Source organism: Lemur catta, chromosome 5 (genome assembly GCF_020740605.2).
Source record: "Lemur catta isolate mLemCat1 chromosome 5, mLemCat1.pri, whole genome shotgun sequence".
NCBI lineage: Eukaryota > Metazoa > Chordata > Mammalia > Primates > Lemuridae > Lemur > Lemur catta.
Window position 1 is genome coordinate 1,112,299 of NC_059132.1, and position 15,058 is coordinate 1,127,356.

The 15,058-nt window shown below is 43.0% G+C and overlaps 1 protein-coding gene across 3 annotated transcripts in view; it reads left to right on the forward strand.

Moving 5' to 3' along the window:
- The window catches only part of RAD50 (RAD50 double strand break repair protein), a 72,166-nt gene extending 58,090 nt beyond the window's left edge, over positions 1-14,076 (forward strand). For 2 of the 3 annotated variants that reach the window (XM_045550743.1, XM_045550744.1), the window contains 4 exons: positions 8,949-9,034; positions 9,545-9,687; positions 11,901-12,034; positions 13,526-14,076. In XM_045550743.1, coding sequence (XP_045406699.1) covers positions 8,949-9,034; positions 9,545-9,687; positions 11,901-12,034; positions 13,526-13,712 — 550 coding nt within the window. In that variant the 3' untranslated portion in view covers positions 13,713-14,076. Of the gene's footprint in view, positions 1-424; positions 756-8,948; positions 9,035-9,544; positions 9,688-11,900; positions 12,035-13,525 lie in introns of those variants that run through there. The other variant, XM_045550745.1, reaches the window with a different exon arrangement.
- Positions 14,077-15,058: the final 982 nt, after the last annotated feature.

Below are 15,058 nucleotides of genomic sequence, written 5' to 3' on the forward strand. Positions count from 1 at the left end.
CACCCCATTCACAAATCCAGTAAACTGGCAGCTGATGGGGTGAGAAATGTAAAAGATGTGGTATCTTGAAAATGAAGTGAAGAAAATATTTCAAAAATCTTATGCTATTGGGAGGTCAAATAAAATGAGGACTAAGAAGTGACCCTTGAATTTGACAAAATAGAAGTTTTTAATGACTTTGAGGAGCAATTAGTGGCACACTTGGCACTGACGCCTGCTTGAAGTTGGGTGAGGAGAGAATAGGTGGTAAGAAATGGAGACAGCGGGTGTAGACAATTCTTACAAAAACTTCTGCTGTGAAGGGGAACAAAAAATGGGGTCAGAGCTAGAAGGGACCAAGGGCCCAAGTTAGGCAGGTAGGTTGGTTTTGTTTTAAATTTTAGTTGCGAGTATTCTGCTGCAAGGTCGGCTCTTCCTCTTATAGTGCTCGATCTGCAGACCTGGGGTTTCATACGTGTTAACCGAAAACCACACGAGGAGCCTCCCAGCCCCCCTGCGTAGCCTGGGAGCCAGTGACGACAGGAACAGGAGAAACTCCCACAGTAAGGAACATGTTCATTCAGTGATCGCTGCCTTGTCCCTCTCTTGGCGGGCTCTGGGAAAACAGTATTATTGCCCCTGTCCCTCTTCCAAACTGGTGGCGGTCTGATGGGGGGGCCTTGGCTCCATAGTCTTTATTGGGCCTGGGCCTTGAGTAAGGAAGGAAGAGCATTTCAGCAGAGAAAGTGCCTCAGTCACAGAGGCGTCACACTGAGCGGGGTAGGGACCTAGTGGAGGCCTGATGGAGCCAGCCAGGGCTGGGTGGGGGTGGGGAGGGGCAGGGGTGCTTTCCAGCAATTTAGACTCGAGTAAGGAACAAAGCCAGGCTGTTTACTGAGTTCTGTTACCTGGTAATCAGATGGATTCTTCTTAATGAGAAGAAAAGAAGTGGTACAAATTTCCCCAAAATTGGGTCTCTGTGGGCTGATACTTGCAAACAGTAGCCTTTTCAAGGTGTATACTGTGAGCCCTTAATTTGCCTTCTCACCCAGAACAAAGTAAGGTCCAAAATTTCCCTCACTGTTTCACCTCTTAGAATAAAGCATGCAGTCAGTGTAATTGTTACATTCAGCTGTCTATTTAAGGTAACACAGGAAATTAACAGTGTATTTTCAAGAAAAGCTGATTACCATCTGTTATTAGTAATCATCTCAAACATCACTAAGTAAGAGCATTGGCAGTGGTCAGAGACATACCAGATGAAAAAGGGGGAAAACATCCATCATTTAGAATATATTACCCCATACTGGTAGAATACATCAATTTAAATTAAATTATTTTGGAATATGTCACTCAAGGTATAATGTTCTATCCTATGCCCAAAATGTTCTACTCTCATTTTTTCCCAGACGTGAAATGTTACATATTAGGTCATGCTGCTTCTGAGACTCAGTGGAAACAGGTTGAGGCAGCCAGCTTGCTGCGAGGCTGTTCAGAGCGGGGTCCCTGCATTCAAGGGGCACTTTGGATGAGGGCTTCATGCAGGGCTCCTCTTCAGCCAGCGTCCTCGTCCTGACCACGGACACAGCACAGTTCACATCAGTAGTTTCCGTATCGTCAAGACGGTAGATAACAAAACCAAAATACAGCCAGTGGCTCGTTACATCTACTGCAGGTTTCTTTAACCAAAGGTTTATCTTGCTGTAGGGGTTGAACCATTGCCTGAATTTTAAAAGCTGATGTTAGGGAGTCTAGCTAAAGAAAATTAGTTTAATATGTTTAAGGATTTTAGGAAATTTGTTTAATAGTTTTAAGGGTCTTATCTAGAAAAAGAGGTCACTTTTAAATGTACAACGTAAGTTTGGCAAATTAGGTATTTTGAGGTTTGCTACATACTAAAAGTCATTGTTACTTTGAAAAATGATACTCAGTGGAATACACAATTTTCCTTACGCAAAAGGGCTTCTGCTAACCCAGACGTAAGGAAGGGAGACAGGAAGTTCCCACAGTGGTATTACACCAGGGCAGCGGGGAAGAGTAGCCATGTGATGATGGACAGCAATGGTCACAGCCAGTTGTTCAGCAATCTGTGTATCTCGAAGTTTAGTACAACTTAATGTAAGGGTGGGGATACTGTAGTGTTAGCAGGTGTCTTTTGTGTGTATTAATATTATCTTTACTGCATTTTTCCAACTTAGTTTTCATTAACTTGAATAGTTTTTATCATACTTCTGAACTAGGAAGTATTATTTAAAAAAAAAAAACACACAGGATGGGGGAGTAGGGAAGCACATATGTATTTGGCCCTTCCAGCTGATGTTTTATTCAACGAAATAGCTTGAGACTATGGGGGAAACCGGTTCAAGATTTGTCATTTTATGTGCACTTCTTTCTAATTTCGAGAATCAGTTCAAATTTTACGCAGTGGTAGCTAATCGTCCTCAGTAGCTTGAGTCTTGGAGATGGTTTAAACAGGAGGAAAAAAGCAAGAGCTGGAAAGGTCTTCTCCCAGAAGGTGAGGTTTTGCTTTATTTAGGTGTTATTTTTCCAACCCCTTAGATCATTTGTCCTCAACCTTGTTGGCATTAGGGACCGGATTCATGGAAGACAATTTTTCCATGGGGTCAGGGTGGGGTGGGAGGCAGCGATGGGCAGCGGCTGTGAATATAGAGGAAGCTTTGCTCCCTCTCCCACTGCTCATCTGCTGCTGTGCGGCCACCCCCCACCTTCACCCCCCACCCCCTGCCCTTTAATTTTTCTTTTTCTGCGGATGGTGGGGGCAGGGCGGTGGAGCTCCTCAGCCTGGCTCCTAACAGGTCATGGACTGGTACCGGTCTGCAGCCAGGGGGTTGGGGACTACAGCCTTCGGCCCGCTCTCTGATGACTGTTGTAGGCATTCAGTTCTGTGCTAGTGACTAAGGACTGAAAAGGTTAGAAAAATGGCCCTCAGAGCAGCAAGAATCCTGCACTCCTGTTCTGGTGCTATCACGTTTGTGGCATCAAGCTGGAACCTGTGTGTGCTCAGGAAGAAGGTAAGTCAGAGGCTTACAGAAGCTTTTTATTAAAGGCCCAAGTGCGGGAGGCAGTTGGATTGCTTTGAACCAAAAGGAAAGTCATCTAATGGCTGGGTAGAAGCTGTGGTGCGAGGAGGTGCTGAAGGACAGTTCAGTCAGCCTGGCGTTTAGAGGACGTGTCCAGGTGAGGAAGGCAGAGGAAGGAACATGGATAGAAGCAGCGCCACGCACTGCACTGGCACATGGCTTTTTTTTTTTTTTTTTTTTTCCCAGTTTAATTTTTAGAGCAGTTTTAGGTTCGTGGTAAAATTGAGTAGAAAATACGTGGGGTTCCCATATACCGTTTGCCCCCACACATGCACAGCCTCCCCCTCCGTCAGCATCCTTTAGCAGAGTAGTACACGTGTGAAAAATAAATGAACCTTCACGGGCATAATCATCACCCCAAAGCCCATAGTTTGCATTGGAGTTCACTCTTGGTGTTGTACATTCTATGGGTTTTCACAAATGTTTAATGACATGTGTCTACCACTGTAGTATCAGACAGAATAGTTTCACTGGCACATGTCTGGTGTCATTCCGGCCTTATGATGCCTCCCTTCAGGCAGGAAATAAGTTTCACTAAGGATCACATCCTAAGACTTCCATGGATCACCAGAAAAACAAATGCCACTAAAGCCATCATTTGTCCTCATAAAATACAACAGATTGTCACTGAAATTTTTAAGGAAAACTTTCAGACTCGTAATGAGTATTTAAATATAAGATAAAAGCAATTTATAAACCATTATTTTCTTAGAGCTTCTGACTTTCTTTTAGGAACCATTTTTTCACAAAAAAGGCACACCACCTTGCATGAGTCAGTAAACACTTTCAGCTGAGAGACACGTACACTCCAGGCAGCTGGTGGGGCTGAGGCGCCAATGAGATGATCACTTGCTCACGACAGTTTCCAGCCCATGAAATTTTAAATCTTTCCCTCAGTGGGAGGTCATGGACCTTCAGGGTCATTCTTGAAGGCATTTAATGTTAAATACTTCTGAAGTCCAAGTGCTAAAGGTATGTTAATTGGGCCACTATATGTCAGTCAGCAGCTGCCACAGGGTTCCTGCACAGTGCTGTTTCCTTCCATGGCCCCAGCCCAGGTAACTCTCAACCTGTGAGTGTTGTGGCTTCCCCACTTACCTGTCACTGTCCCATCCACTCCGCATCCCCCCACCTCTATTATACTTCCGCCAGGTTAATCTTCCTAAAGATAGTGGTCTCTTCCCTTCTGGTTTTAGGAAATATTTCCATATCTGGCCTTCCCATTTCATTGCCTTTTTTTTTTTTTTTTTGAGATAGGGTCTTGCTCTGTTGTCCAGGTAGAGTGCAATGGCATCATCATAGCTTATTGCAACCTCAAACTCCTGGGCTTCAGCGATCCTTGTGCCTCAACCTCTCCCCAGTAGCTGGGACTACAGGTGGGTGCCACTATGCCTGGCTAATTTTTCTTTTTTGTAGAGACAAGTCTTGCTATGTTGCTCAGGCCGGTCTTGAACTCCTGGCCTCAAGCGATCCTCCCACTTCAGCCTCCCACAAAAGTGCTTGGATTACAGGCGTGAGCCTCTGCGCCCAACTCCCATTTCTTCTTTTATTATACTATGTTCTAACCAAGTGGAACCATTTTATTCCTTTAAGACACTTATATTTTCCTGTGCTATTTCTCCTCCCTGGAATGTTACCTTGATGAAGCCCTTCCCAAACAGATGTGATTTTTGTTTCCTTTGTACTCCATAATATTTTGTAACACTTATATAACTAATCACATTCAGCCTTTTATTACAGATATTTGGGCTTCACCATATTCCATGACTATGCAAATCACAGAACAAACTTCAAGGTAGACTTAGGTTTAGTTCCTTATTCAGCACTTAAGAATTATTACATTGACGATGTATTTTAATTTCCCTCACAATGCCATTACACGTAATGGACATAAATGCAGCTTTATTTTTATGTGAATGGTATCACAGGTAGGTGTTTTTCTGGTTGTTTTTTTTTTTTTTTTTTTTTCACTTGATGCAAATCTTTTTACGTTCCTATATGCAAGCACCTCATTATTTTTAATGGCTCCATAATGTTCTATAAAATGGATGTTACCTCCTTTATTTAACTACTGATGAATATGTTAGGAAGCTTTCAAATGCTTCCACATGTCTTTGCACACTAATGCAGATACATCCGGAAGATAGCCTCTTAGAAATCGAGTTACTAGGTGTCAGAGGTTGTGTACATTTTTAACTTGTTAGTGCCACGTTGCCTTCCAAAAACATTTATAAAATTATGTTTCCACTGATAGCATATGAAACAACCCATTTCCATGTCTGCATTTAGTTACTGACCATTTTAAGTTCTGCCCATCAGTTGCACAAAAATGCTCTCACTTTGCCATTTCCGTTTACCAGTGAGGTTCAGTGTCTTTTCATATGTTGGCTATTTGTAGCTCTTCACTGAGAATTGCTTATTCATATCTTTTTGCCAATTTTTCTCCTAGGTTGTCTTTTTCTTGATTTACATCACTTTTTTATAGAGTCTAGATAGTAATCCTTTCACGTACATTGCAAGTCCCTATTCATAGTTCATCACTCTTCCTTTAACTTTCTTTATAGTATCATTTGTGACTCAATTTCTAAGTAGGCAAATCTTCATTTTATTTATGGCTTCTGCATTCTGTGCCTTAATTAGAAAGGCCTTCCCAATTTTACAATTATAAAACTGTTTTCTTCTGATAGTTTTATTTTACTTTAACTTTTAATCCTTTCATTCATTTAGATTTTATTTTGGAGTTTGATAAAGGATAGCGATACCATTTTACTTTTTTCTCCTTTCCAACTCTGTTGAAACTTTTCCAATTTATTTGAAATGCCATGATTATAAATTAAAGTTCTATATGTATTTACATTTATTTCTGGATTTTCCTCTTATACCAATTTTCTTTTATTTATTTTTCCCAGTACCATGATTTTATTATTTTGCATTACCTCTTCTATATGAACTTTAGAATCAGCTTGTGGGTTCCGTTAAAAAATGTTTTTAAATCCTGTTGGGATTTTTATTTGGATTTATGGATTATTTGGGGAGAATGGACATCTTAGTATAGTGAATCTACCATTTTGGACCTTTTAGAATGTGTCTATTTAATCATTTCTTTTTCTCCTATTATAAAGTTTGGTAGCTTTTTCCTCTAGATCCTGTACCTTTTTGTTAGATTTCTTCTTAGACATTTTATAATTTTTACTGCCACTTGTGTGAATAGGATCCTTTCTTCTACTGTCTTTCTTACTGGGATTGGCTATTAGATAATAAAACTATTTTTATATATTTATTTCTGACCCCCTTATTAGTCTCAATTTTTCAGCTGATTTTCTTAGATTTTCTAAGTGTACAATTATATTTTTGTACAAAATCAATGACAAATTTTTCTTTCTCTTTTTTTTTTTTTTTATTGCCCTACTGAATTAGGAATTTCCAGGACATTATTTTAGAGTAACCATAATAGGAGGCATCTTTCTTTTGTTCTTAGCTTTACATATTTTAAATTAAATTCGACGCTGTGGTTGTCTGAGAGAGCCATTTTTGTCTGATTAAGAAAATTTCTAGGCCAGGCACAGTGGCTCACACCTGCAATGCCAGGACTTTTAAAAGGCCAAGGCAGCAGGATTGCTTGAGGCCAGGAGTTTGATACCAGCATGGTCAACACAGCGAGAACTTGTCTCTACAAAACAATTTTAAAAATTATCCAGGTATAGTGGCACATGATACTGGGGAGGTTGAGGCAGAAGGATCGCTTGTGCCCGGGAGTTCAAGGTAACAGTGAGTAATGATCACACCGTTACACTCTAGCCCAGGCAACAGAGCAAGACCCTGTCTCAAAAGAAAAAAAATTATCTTTTTCACTTACTGAAGATTTTTATCAAAATTCAGTATTATTTTTTATTAAATGCTTTTGTGATGTCTGTTGAGATAATTTTTTTCTTTTGATTTATGAATGCAATAAATTATCTTGATTTTTTTTTTTTTCTTCCTCTTTTGCTATTCTTACTTTCTTGGGATAAATACTATTTGGTTTGATATATTCTTACTAAATTTGTTTTTTACCTAGAATGTTTATATTCATAATCAAAATAGCGTGTACTTCTTTTTATCTTTTTGTTTCTCCTTGCTATGTAATACTCCTGTACTTGGGAGCTAGGTGTACCTTGAAGATTTGGTAACATCCGAGTCTGGTGGCTTGACTGCCTTTCAGTTTTAACAGTCACATTCAAGTTAATATCCTAGCCACTTTTCTCTGATCTTGATCATTACTAATTTCATCAAATCTGTTTTGTTAATGGTAAATGGAGATAACAAAATCTAACTCCCAGTATTGTCATGAGGATTAAATGAGATTATTTAGCGTAGTTGTGTCTCATCTCAGCAGACCTTCCCACGGGCCAGGATGTGCCCCCTCTCATACGAGGGAACCGAGACAGAGACTGTGCACACGCCTTGGACAGCCCTGTCCTACCTGGAGCTTGTTCTCCACAGTGGGAATGCTTGTTTATGTTACTGATTGAGGTTTTTAACTTAAGTGGAAAGATAGCTTTTCTAAAAAGTCATTGAAAAATCAGGATCATAATATATAAAGCTATGGAATAGCAGTCTTTACATGATTGGCCCAAGAACATTCTGTGAGGTTTGGTTTTTTGTTTTTTCGGGTTTTTTAAATGAAATACTTAGATGTTCTTGTCTCTTTTTGAAAGGAGCATAAAATGTTGGGCTTATACTTTAAAAGTATAAAGTGGAAAATGGAGACTTGTTGCATTCTCATCAACTAGCAGAATATGGTTTTTTCCAGTCTTCGCTACTTCACAATCATTCATCTGATATTTAAAATGTATTTATGTTGAGTCATTTCTTTCTCTTTTGCTGGTGAACCAGAAGATCATGAAATGATTCTACAGAGGCAGTCGCATTACGTTCAGTTTCTTTTTTTGTACATATCAGATAAGAGGCTTGCAAATGGAAGTTAAGTCACCTCACATCCTTTGTTTGGTGATGGCAGTGATGTTGCCTTTTTATCTCTGGTGCAACATTTATTAGTTCATAAACTCGCTTCCAATGAACCTAAGAAAGAACTTTATGGTGAAAGGTGACTGTAGTAGAAAAATGTTAGATTTTGATAGGCTACTTTTGTTTTTACAAACATTTCTTCTTTTTAGTGTTTAGAAAATGCTACTGTAAAAGAGAGTTGTGGGCAGGGGCGTGCCAGGCCCAAATGGAAGTTAATGCACATACTTGGAATCTGTGACCAGGAAGGCAAAATGAAACTGCAGCTCAGCTTAAGCCTCCTAATCACCCTCTCTGAACCCAAGCTTATGGCTGGTAAAAAATCTCACATATCTGGGAATAAAAGCAGCATGAGAGACTGGCTTTTGGTAAAACCATAATAGCAACAGAAAAGGGGCACAGCGGCAATCCCAGAGATTCACTTACTCCCTATAGACTGAGGGCCCCTCCTGCCCTCCAACTCCCCCTCGTCCACTCCGCGAGTCTCCGTGACCAGTGAGGAGCAGCGGACGAGGCAGCCCCTCTAGTAAGTTATCATGGGCTAAGGAAAAAGTCTACTAAAAAATTACATTTTCTGAAGTTCTCACAGCTTTTAAGTATTTACTTAAATGGGTATTTTTTGTATCATAGTGAAAATGGAGAAGGGTAAGGCCCTGGGCACAGAAAACACACTTGTCAGTTTCAGTACTGGCTACGCAGCAGCGTTTTGGTCCCGCTTATTTTTTTACAGCTTTTACTGTATTCTACTTTTATCATTGACAATTTGGGGACATTATTTTATGATATTATGTTATTTATATGTTGTATATTTTAATATATGTATGTTTCACATATATGTAAAGTACCAATGGTTTTCTCTTCCAGAGCAATAATGAAATTTCACAGTATGAAAATGGAAGAAATCAATAAAATTATTCGTGACCTTTGGCGAAGCACCTATCGCGGACAAGGTAATTAACCTGGTGTATCCCAAACGCCCTTTCCAAATCCCTGTCGTCATTGCCAGTATTACCTCTCTGGACCCCTTTCTGAACATCTTTGAGATTTCTAAGAATTCTTATCTTGACAACATCTTGTAGCAAGAAGACAATATAAAATTTCCTATTCCAGAGCCTGACAGGACTTACATATTTGGCTGCAGTAGACGTTATGTTTAGCTGATGACTTAACGGGTTCTGTTGAAGTGCAGATAGGGATAAACCGAAATGTGGTAAGAAGAAAACCATTTTTAGGAAACTCTTAATAGAGGAACCAAGACAGGGTTGGGGCGTCTGGGTTGCTTCTGGCCAGACCAGCGGGCTCCTGAATCTTCCCAGCCAGAGAGACAGGTTCCAAACCCGCCATTGTCCCCCTGGTGGTGTCAGCCTCACATGTAGTGTCTAGGCTGACTCGACAGTGTTTGCAAATGACAAAAGGGTGCAGAGTGTAGGTTCCTCTGAAATGTACTCTTTCTGTGTCAGATATTGAATACATAGAAATTCGGTCTGATGCCGATGAAAATGTATCAGCTTCTGATAAAAGGAGGAATTATAACTACCGCGTGGTGATGCTGAAGGGAGACACAGCCTTGGACATGCGAGGACGGTGCAGCGCGGGGCAGAAGGCAAGTACCTCGAGCCTGGGGGTGACTCACACACAATTGGAGGAGAGGACAAGGGGTGCGGTGGAGGCACCACGGCTGCCCCTTCTCCCGTCGCTTTCCTCACCCTTGAAGGGTGGGAAGCGTCCTGTTGCCGTGGAAAGTGAATTAGGCTCAGCTACTGCCATTCCACTCTCCTGCTGACCACCCTTTCCTGCAAAAGAGGAGGGCCTGGAGCATTCTCACAGCACAGGCTAAATGCAGAATAAGGAGCTGAAGACCCTTTGTTGTTTCATGGTGCTCCTTATCAGAATAAGGTCACTGTATCATCAGTTACAAAACACACCACTATTTTATGTGCCACGAGGAATGAAAAAATGCGTTCTGATTTCAGAGAAGTCAAAAATGGGGGTGGAGGGATATGTTTCAGAATGAGTGACGTGAGAACATTAGCAGGCCAAAGCCTAGCTTGCGCCAGGAGAATCTCACTGAGAAAGTAGCCCTCTCAGAGGGCAGAGTCCCCACCACCACCCTAGCCTGGTCTCTGGCCTGTAGCCCAGCTGCAGGAAGGGTCTGCCGCAACCAGTGGCCTCGACACCCCCAGCGCCTCTGTCCCCGTCACCACCCTCTCACAAGGACTCAGCGGCCAGGTCAGGCCAGCTGGTCCCGGTGAGGCTGTGGGGCAACACCTGCCTTGGGTGTGAAGCATGGAGCCAAGTCAGAGAGAGGAATCAAGTGTTAAAGTCAGGAAGTGGGCCCCGCATCTGTGAGGAGCAAGTGCACAGGTCTGTGCCAAAGGGAACGCAGAGTCTAGAGCTTTCTCGTTGCAGACTAAAGCAGATGATTATTACATTTGATAGCACCTATGGAGCCCTGGTTTTCTTAATAACATTGTAAAATCTTAAAAATGGACACCCACATCATCTGTTTTCATAGTTTCCAATTTTTGCTTAAACACACAAAATGCCTGTATGTGCATGTTGTCAGCTCAAAACAGCTGATACCAATTTTAAGGCTCTGCAGATTACTATCTAAATCTTAGTCTACAAAAGTGACAAACTTGTCATGTATAATCAGTATCCCTACTTTGGTGATTTTTCATGGGAGTTAGAAATGAGAAAATATAAAGATTGAAACATGGTCTCTTTGGATTAAAAATACTTTCTGAGCAAAAGTAGATTTCCTATAGCTAATCTAATTTATGAAAATTAATTAGCAATAATTGCTTCCTTGGTGTAGGACAAATAAATGGTTTGGTGGAGGTGGGCCTCCACCCTGCCTCACCCCGGCATCTGCTGAGGCCCTAGAAGGCCGCCTGCGAGTGGGCGGGGTGGGGCCGACAGCAGCGGGGATGCAGAGACAGGAAGGAAGTGCATGTCCCTCAAAGGGCCAGGCTGTAGCTTGGGCTTCTACATTCTGCTGGCCTGCCCTGGGCATCAGAGAGAAGGTGTGGACGATTCTGAAATCAACAGCTCACTCCTTGATGCCTCCCACTCGCAAACTCAGGGAGAGGGATTTACAGCTCATACGGAGTTTCTACTTCCCAGAATAGTCCTACACTCTTAATTCTATGTTCCTCGTCCCCTCAAATGGCTTCAGTTGTGTCTGAGGGTTTTAGTATTAGGTTTCTAGTAACTATGAAAGTGCCCGAGAGTTCCAGGGACTTGATCTCCCACAGGTAAGCTTAAAACCACACGTCTGTACTCCCGATTCTTTGACCCATGATTTTTTTCTCCCCCCCCACCCCCTTAAAATTATACACCCACACTTGGAGATTTACAGATGACTCTAAGAGAGAAAAGGTCGATGTAAGGCTCTGGAAAATGTGTCAGTCTTTTAACAAATCTCATTATCAGGAAAATAAAATAGCCAGGTCAACAATTAAGGTCGTTAACCTTATACCTTTAGTCAGATAAATGGTAATATGTGTTGATTTCAAGTTTTTTACAGCTGATGTGAATTTGTGTGTGTGGGGAATCAGTGTGGTTTTGGGCTTTTTATTTCATTGGAAATGGTGAGCTGGGAAAACGCACCCAGTGGCTCAGCTTCTGGCCGGGCTTGAGGGTTTGGTCATAGCACCAGGCTCTCCCAAAGAGCAGGGATTTACCAAACATGTGATCCTGTGACATGTCCCCACCTTTCTCTTCTCAAGAGCTCAGGCCAGGTCTGCTCACCTGCCTGCAGTGGGCTGAGAAGGTGGGCTGTGCTGTGCGTCTCACCGAGGGGCTTTTCTCCAGGTATTGGCCTCACTCATCATTCGCCTGGCCCTGGCTGAGACCTTCTGCCTCAACTGTGGCATCCTTGCCTTGGATGAACCCACAACCAACCTTGACCGAGAAAACATCGAATCTCTTGCACACGCTCTGGTTGAGTAAGTGTCTCAGGCTTGAGGACAGGTTCTGCTAGTTTGGTGATAGGCTCTCTAGCTGTGTCCTCGGAGAAGCCGGCTGGCGCCAGGCCCTAGGCTTTACCTTTCAGAGCCCTTGAAAAGGAGCCAGGTGGGGACCAGCAGCCCCGGACACACTTGCATCTCCCCAGTGTGTTCACAGGGACAGTCACCGTGAGGGTTCCTGGCTGGGTCTGGTTTTCCTGTAAACCATCAGAGGAACCACATGCCGTGCACAGGCGTCGGCGGGGCTGAGTTCAGTGCTGTCTCCCCGGCTTTTCGCATGTGTCAGACACTGTGAGGAGGGACAGAGCTCTCACTCAGAAAGCACGTGAGTGATTAGGATCCAGGGAGGGTAACAGTGCACACACCTCCTTACCACGTCCCCCGTGGTGGGTGCAGACTCCGGGTGAGCCAGGCCTTGCTGAAGGACTGTGCTGACAGGGAAGGCACCTTCTCTGAGGGAGGAGGAGGTGCTTCGGGCACTCCTGGCTCCAGCCATCTCTGTCGTGCATCCAGCTCTAGGCAAGGGATAGAGAAAAAGTCTTTCAGGTCTCAGTCTCATAGCTGGTTACCTCAGCATGTAAATAATGAGCAAGAATGCTCCCAGTACACCCACTCAGGCCCCGAGTGTCACAGTAGTGATACATCTAGTGACTGGTGGTGGCAGAATTCTCAGTAGACCCAGCTCTTAAGAAGGCAGCGTTATTCCCCTTAGCTGTAGTCGGTCTCTATTGCTCTTACCAGTTTTCTCCTGAAGAAAATTTTAACAGAATTCAGGCAAAGGAATGTTAGACTCCTAACCCTGAGCAGTTTAGGTATTAAGGAAAACTCCATAAAACATTTCTACCTGCTTTAGTAAGAACTTCTGATCTAAAAGAAACTAGTTCTTGTATTCTTAGCAGTCCCTGAGCCAGACCTAGGTGAGGAAGGAGGCCCTGTAACCCCACTGTCTCGCAAGGGGATGGGGCTCCCACGTGGCTGGCCTGGGGCTGCCCCACCCCTCCCCCGCTGCTGCAGGAGGCCCTGGCACAGGAAAAGCCTCCTTGTCACAGCGTAAGTTCATGTGTCTAACAAGGTTCACAGTGGTTTTTTTCCAAATAAAAGAAAGGGTTATGCTCTTTAGGGGCCAGGTGTGGTGGCTCACGCCTATAATCCTAGCACTCTGGGAGGCTGAGACACGCGGATTGTTTGAGCTCAGGAGTTCGAGACCACCTGAGCAAGAGCAAGACCCCCGTCTCCACTAAAAATAAAAATTATATGGATAGCTAAAAATATATATATAAATTAGCTGGGCACGGTGGTGCATGCCTGTAGTCTCAGCTACTCGGGAGGCTGAGGCAGAAGAATCCCTTGAGCCCAGGAGTTTGAGGTTGCTGTGAGCTATGATGATGCCGCAGGACTCTGTCTCAAAAGAAAAAAGGGGGGGGGGCATTATGCTCTTTAGTAATAAATGTTCTAAATATATTGTTTCAGGATAATAAAAAGTCGCTCACAGCAGCGTAACTTCCAGCTTCTGGTAATCACACATGATGAAGATTTTGTGGAGCTTTTAGGACGTTCTGAGTATGTGGAGAAATTCTACAGGATTAAGAAGAACATCGATCAGTGCTCAGAGATTGTGAAATGCAGTGTTAGCTCCCTGGGATCTTATGTTCACTAAAAATTTTCAAGATTTAAATGCCACAGAAACAGGTCCTCAGACAAGTGCTTGTTTCTGCTATCAACTGAGTCAGTAAGAAAATACAGTCTTTAAAAGTAACTTTGTGTCTAGGATTTTGAATGTTTGAGAGGCTCTGAAATCATGAAAATTGTTTCACATGAAATTTGGACTGAGTTGCTGTTTCTGAGTCCCTGAATTGCAGCCTCCGACAGGCCTGTGGGCTCAACAGCAGCACAGCTGGACTCAACTTCTCTGCTTCCTTCCCTCATACACATGAAATTCCTTCTTAGAAAAGCACTGTTGAGAAAGAGATCCTCAGAGCCTTGAAAATTTATGGTTTGGGTATTAAAAAAATACATCAGTATTAAATGTTACCTCTGAATTTATTTCCTTGCATGTGCTTCAAAAAAACTGAGTTTTCAGTGAGTACTAATATCTGAAGATGACCAGAAATGATGAGGTTTTAATATTTGACTCTGCTCTTAACTTTATAAATCCATGCAAATGACCTCTCTGAGCTTTGGGTTCCTCAACTAAAATTTGAAGTAGTTGACGGGGGTCTCAAGAACCATAAATCATGTAATTCAGTACCCACCGTCCTGCCTCCCAGCACAGCCCTGCCAGTTAGTCATTCAGATCGGGGCTCTCGCAACCGAGAGGCAATTCCCCACTGTTCACATCCCCATCCCCGTTTGGAAAGCCCTGACCAAGAACAAGGCCTCTCTTCAGTTGAGGCCTGAGCTGCCCATTAGGAAGAAGTCTGTACCTACCTCTCCTCTGTGTCCATCCTGGGCACCATCCTGGCCTCCCCGTCGGCCCTGGTGGCTCCCAGCTGTGCACGCCAGGCTTGCTCAGACCCTGAGCAAGTTAGTTATTAATATTTATCCTGTTTTGCTTCTGTTTCTTTTCTGTAGAAGTGGGTAAAATGGTACCAAGCTTGTAGGGTTTGTTATGAAAATCAAATGACTTACTGTTTACAGACTGCTTAGAACTGCTGGGTACAAAGTCAGGACTATGTGCCTGTTCAAGAACATTCCTATCTTCAGGAATGTTCAAGAACATTCCTGCTCCCAGGGGCTCCAGCCAGACCTGGAGGAACAGGCCTGTCATTTCACCTCAGATGCCATTTCCAGTAAAAGTCCAATCACACTCTTTCCTGGAATCGCTAGCTGATCTCTCAAATCCTTCTGCAAGCATTCCACACGGGATGCAACAAACTCACGCGTGTGAGTTTTGTCATTCAGTCAGGATCAGACTGAGTCCAGACTCAGTCATGTGGCACACTTTTGTGCCATCTGCAGATCTGATGAGCACACTGTCCAGACAGCCTTCCTCACCCAAGGCTC